The 6,255-nt window shown below is 23.6% G+C and overlaps 1 protein-coding gene across 1 annotated transcript; it reads left to right on the top strand.

Annotated features, from left to right (window-relative positions):
• The first annotated feature begins 3,905 nt into the window (after positions 1 to 3,905).
• On the top strand, positions 3,906 to 5,586 carry LOC132922655 (odorant receptor 2a-like). Its single transcript, XM_060986279.1, has 3 exons — positions 3,906 to 4,369; positions 4,442 to 4,600; positions 5,212 to 5,586. Exons 1-3 carry the CDS (start codon positions 4,298 to 4,300, stop codon positions 5,272 to 5,274), a joined length of 294 nt encoding a protein of 97 aa, XP_060842262.1. The 5' UTR covers positions 3,906 to 4,297; the 3' UTR covers positions 5,275 to 5,586.
• Positions 5,587 to 6,255: the final 669 nt, after the last annotated feature.

Raw genomic sequence — 6,255 nt, 5'->3', positions numbered from 1 at the left:
TAATACACTTTAATATTATAGTATTTAAAAAAAAAATATTTAGTTGGTTGAAACAGTTAATTAAGTAAATTATATATATATATAATATATATGTATATTAGTATTTATCGCTAACCACTATAATATAAGATCAAGCAAAAGTTAATTCATTCTTTAGTGGCAAATGAAAACATTAATATCATAAACATCAATATTAAGTAAGTATTTACTATAAATATAGTTTATATGTGAAAAATGAGACTTCTTTCTTAAAAATAGACCTATTAGTGTTTGGTATTACATAGACCTTGATTTTATTTAAATAAATATTTAATTTTAATTTAATTTTAATTTTTTGATCGAAATTGTAAAAATAAAAGTATGACTTCAAATGATTTTTGAATTTAACAGAGTTGTTAACAGTTTAGAAACTGTTTCGTTTATATTGTATCCATTGTATATTTGTATCCAGATTCCAGATACAAAACAAATGCTCACTGTCAAATGTGTGCCATCTAATTTGAACTATAATAAAATAATATAGATATTTTTGCTGCATGTTACAGAAATAACTTGATTACTAAACGGAAAATGAAAATAAATAAAAACAAATTTGCCCATATTACATTTACCTAAACAAAAAGGTATTTCCCCGGTATAAGAATTAGCAATTGTTATTATTATTTTTTATTTCGGGACGCATTTCGAGTGTTGTGTCAATTTAATGTTCATTATTTATCGTATTTACTTATTTTTCTCTATTGTAAAGATTGTAAATTTATCTTTAAATAAAAAAAAGGTTAAATGTATAATACAATTTTTATAAGTTTTTGATATGAAGTAAAATATTGTATACTATAAGTACTAAAAAGAATATTTTTTTAAATGTTTATATATTTATGTACCTCTTATATAAATACATTTTTGTTAAAAACGAATTGTATAAGAAAAAATGTTTGTACGTTTTTTTTTTTAAATTTAATAGTACGATGTTTATGATGGCCTATTTGTATAATTCATTATCAATGACTACTTGTACTTAACTTAAAGAAATGGATAGTCCAAATCGGCTAAACTGGTGTTGATCGTCCTCGGACAAATCGATTGTTTTAAAGGTTCACCGATATAGCGATATGCAAGGTTGTGTGATCGGTTCTTAAATAACCGGAATTCAATTTGTTATGGCGTGTAATTTAAATTTCTTATATTAATAACAAACTATAGTTAATGTATTATTTCCAGAGAATTATAATAAAATATGTCATCTATAATTTGATAAATGTGAGTTAGGGTATAATATTATTGGGTCACATAGAATTATAATAAAGTTTACATTTTACTAAAACAAACAAATCTATTTTTTATTTTCTGTAAAAATAGAGCTTAAAGTGCATTTTTACATCTATTATGTATATGTATATCCTAAGTAAAGACTGTATACTAAGCAAATTATGAATAATTAGTATCAATGACACGCAAACGACAAGTGGACAATTCGTAAGTTTATTAAACAGTGTTTGTCATTCGATGAAAGCAGTAAGTAAAAAACTTTATACTTGAAATGATGATTTTTGAATGTGTACCACGAGAATAATGTAATTGGTTCGACGCATTTTAGAAGATTCAATTTTGATTCTTTGGTAACTTACCCAACGTAAAATTATTGAAATTTATTATATAATTTTATATATTTATGTAAGTAAAATCATTATTTAATATGTATAGCTTATTAAAATTATTAAACAAAATTACAACATTATTTTCAGTTGAATTATATCTATAATAATAACAAGATGAGTCCGTTTGAAGTTCCTGACGTAGCTATTAATATAGAATTATATAAGTTTTCACGCTTTTATCATGTATTTGATCCAAATACTACAGAGATTTTCGGTTATCATTTTTATCGTTTTACTGGAATTTTACTAACTGTATGTATACAAGTATGTGTATTATTTGGACTGTTGGGTTTTTTAATGGAGATGGAAGATACAATTAATTATATTGAACGATTTATATTCATTTTTGTCAATTCTAGCAATTTTCTTTCTGTAGTGAAAATATGTGTATTTGTATATAAAGCAAAAGACACTTGGGATTTATTTGATGTAACCCGTATACATTTTCTAAAAAGTGAACAATGCTGTAAATTTAGAAATGAAATTCTAGAAAAAGTCCGTAACAAATCAATACGACTTACAAATTTTATTTTTGGGTTTGCAACTATGACATTTATTATTTGGATAATATATCCACTTGTTGTGAATTTCTTTTTGATTAAAACTGATCAAAACAATCATCAGCGGTATCAAAATATTTTTAATATGCGGTACCCAGTGTCTATAAATACTTACAATCAATATTTTTTTATTTTCTATGCAATCGAAGTGATAATAGGATCGTTTATTTTGTATAATTCGATATTAATAGACACTTTTTTAGTATCTTTTTGTTGGGTTTTAATAGCTCAATATGAAATACTTTCGAAAGCATTTGAAAACATCGAATTAAAAGACGGTAAGTTTGTATTAAAACATTTTCTTCCTTTAGTATTAATTATTATTCAAAAACTTATATTTATAACAATAAAACATAAATATTTAATAATAAATAATTATGAGTATATTTTCATGTATTATTATAATATATTTTATATTTTAATGAATTAACGACTCCATGAAATGTATAACAATTTTTTTCGTGATTAAGGGGAAACGCTTCCATTGCTCTCGGATTCACAAACATTTATCTTTTCCTAATTTTCCTATGATTAATTGTACCATCCTCTTTAGTCTTTAGAATTTGTATAATATTCATAATTCAAACAGAGAGTAAGGATTTTACTTTTTTTCTACTAGTTCAAAACGAAGCTTTATCAGTTACTTATAATTTTATAAATGTAGGTACTTACATCATTTTATTTTGTAATTTTTTGCTTTTTTTGTGTTAATTCACAGTCTTATTCTTTTTTTTGTTATTTTCTATTTTTAAGCTAAAAAACAGTAATAAACTATTAAATGTCATTCTATTGAATTTATACATCCAAGCTTCAAGCAGACATATTCTATCGTCTGTATTACTTATACTAATAGTTTATATTGAAATGACAATAAACATGAAAATATAATCTTGTTCACAAATAGATATACAGCAACATAAACATAATATTAATTATAAAAATATTTTAAAACCCAATATTATAGTACCAATAATATAAATATAATGATTTTCTTCTTTTTATCTATTTTTTTAGAGGATAAACTGGATAAAAATTATTCTATTAATGCATATAATGATTTAAAGTCAGTATTAAATGATCAAAGAAGGCTTAATTCGTAAGTATGTCTATTAAGTAATTAATTATTTTAGTTTTATTTTTTATTAAATAAAAATGTGATTTATGTTACCATGAATATTAAATAAGTAATTTTAAATTTTAAAAATAATCTTAACAGTTATTTTAATTAATATTTTTGATGAAGTTAAAATTGTAATAGATAGCTGCTAAAATTGTATGATTATTTTTGCTATTTAGATATTGCTAGTGATATATTTTTTAATAGTCTATATAATGCTAAAGCTAAATTAATGTTAAAATGGTTCGTTACAAGAATTATCAAGAGAGGATCATCATTAACTTTTAAGTCTTAAGTGATAGCTTATTTTGTATGGTCTTTTAAACTTTGTTTTGCCATTAAGTAAAAATGTAACCAATATTTTTTGAGATAATTATTATTTTGGTTATTTATTGCTATATTGGTTTATTTTAATTTCTAATTGTATTATATTAATTATTTTAATGTTACATCACTATACAATCAATATTGATTTACTATTAATATCTACTAATATGTACATAATTATGTGATTATTGTTTATAGAAAACTAAAACTATATTATTCTATAGTATGGTATATGGTCTTAACATATGTTGTTTTTTCTTCATGTTCAATTATAACATTGACTTATTCGGTCATTATGGTAATAGTTATTATTTTATAAGTATTAATTCTAGAATTCGATATAAATTTATTTATAAGCATAAGCGCAATTTTGGGAGGGGGGCTAAATTCCCTCAAAATCAATCATAGCCCCCTCCCAATAGTTTCTATATTTCCCCTTCCATCTTTATATATCTCAGGGAGCATAAACATACAGTAAATACATGCAAATTATAATAGCCCTCCCCCCAAATTTAAAACTCAAATTGCGCCTATGTTTATAAGTCATGCTATAATACATAATTTATTATATTTTTAACATACAGGTATGTATCTCGACAACCAAATCGTTACCAGTTCTCAGCATAATTAAAATCATGGCTCCATTTACAATAGTTTCATTTCAATTATTTTTACATTGCTATTTTTTTGGACTTATATACTTTAAGGTAATTTACTAAAAAAAAAACACTAACATAAAAGTAATATATAATCGCTTCTTGCTTTATTTTTAAATATAGAAAGAATCTGTCACTTATGGAATGTATTCTTGTGATTGGACATCAATGGATTTAAAATTTAAAAAGTTATTACTTTTATCAATGCGGATGAATGATGCTGACAAATTAATGATTAAAGCTACGCCAACTAAAATTATTAATTTAGAATTTTTTGTTAAGGTAGATAATAATTTACTACTTTCAGATATTTTACAAATAATTATTAAAATTAAAATATTAGGTATTATGAATTAATAGTTAAAAGATTTCCAGTAATTGTTAAGATACTATAATATACTTGTTAAAATTGCATTAAATAAAAAAAACTATTTATGTAGTTTTTAGGAGATTTAAAGATAAAATATGTGAATGATATTGAGATAATGAGATATAAATTGTTTTCAAATAATAAATAATACCACAGACACGGATCCAAGAGGGAGCAAGGGGCCACCCCTCCCTCCATAGATTCAGACACACTGGTAAATTTTAGGATGTCTGTTTTTGGCAGCCGATAAAATACGATACGCACATGGTATTGCCCCCCTCCCCTGTAAATATATTTTGGATCCACGCCTGTATTACCATTATCATAATGATTAGGATATCCCAGTTATAGGTAGTATAGAACACAAATCATTGAAAGACCACATGACGCATACTGTTATACTCATATTTTCAGAAATCAAAAGTTGACAATATATTAATAAATAGCTACTACTTTGATAATTATAGTAAATCATATTTAGAAATATATAAACAATAATATTTAAAAAATATTTTTATTTCAGGTGATGATAACAACCTACAACATAGTGTCTGTAATGGTGAATACATTTAATTCGAAAATATGATTTGAGCAATAATAAAAAAGAGCACTTTTTGTCTTTGCTCGGTTAATTATAGTCATTGTTGAGTTGCAATATAAATAGGACATAGCTATATTGATTCCTGGTTAACAATTAGAAATTATATTACCATATTAGATTTTATTTGTAACAGTGTTTCTAGTGTACTAATGGGAACTATCTCAAAACTGGTTTAAGTTTCTTATTAAGATTATTGTCGATCTTTCGATTTTTTGTTTGTTCACCTAATACTATTCATTTATAGACAAAATACAAAACAACTAGTAATTTCTAGGAGTTTTTATGTAATATTATCGAAAATATAGCTAAATAATTTACAAATATGTTTCATAACTGCAATACTTGTTCATAATTAAAATTTTTAATTGCATATTTTGCATAATTGACCATTTTTTATGTAAAAGTGAAAGTTTTAAAAATATTTTATAAAAAACTTAATTTTAAATAGATTTATTGGTCCTAATGGATTTATTTTATCTTTATTACAGAGTACATTAAAAGTATAAATAAAACTATAAAATTAGTGTTTGAGCTTTACTCGCCGATAATGCATTATAATATCAATATGACACATTATTACTTATCGATAGGTGAAAAATAATTGTTTCTTATACACTAAATTTATTTTTATAACTTTTAAATATTATCTAGACATTTAATATGATTTCTAGTCATAGTCTATATGTATTTACTTTGATTTTAATAAAAATAAACGTGCATTATTTTTGTAAACACTTAATTTAATAGCATATTTTTCAATTTTTTACAGCTATAGTGTATACCTATATATTAATTAATCCTAAGTTTATGAAATTCGTAATCCTTATCTATTTTAATGGGAAAAAACTGGTCAATTCGCTACAATGAATCGAGAGTGAGGATATATTGAAAACTGACAAGACTGTATATGCATTATATCACAAATTATGAATATCGAAATCATAAAATTCAACTTTTATCAGTTAC

This window comes from Rhopalosiphum padi, chromosome 2 (assembly GCF_020882245.1).
Source record: "Rhopalosiphum padi isolate XX-2018 chromosome 2, ASM2088224v1, whole genome shotgun sequence".
NCBI classification, from domain to species: Eukaryota; Metazoa; Arthropoda; class Insecta; order Hemiptera; family Aphididae; genus Rhopalosiphum; species Rhopalosiphum padi.
Note: the sequence above shows the minus strand (reverse complement) of the source record. Positions and strands in the feature narration are given on the sequence as shown.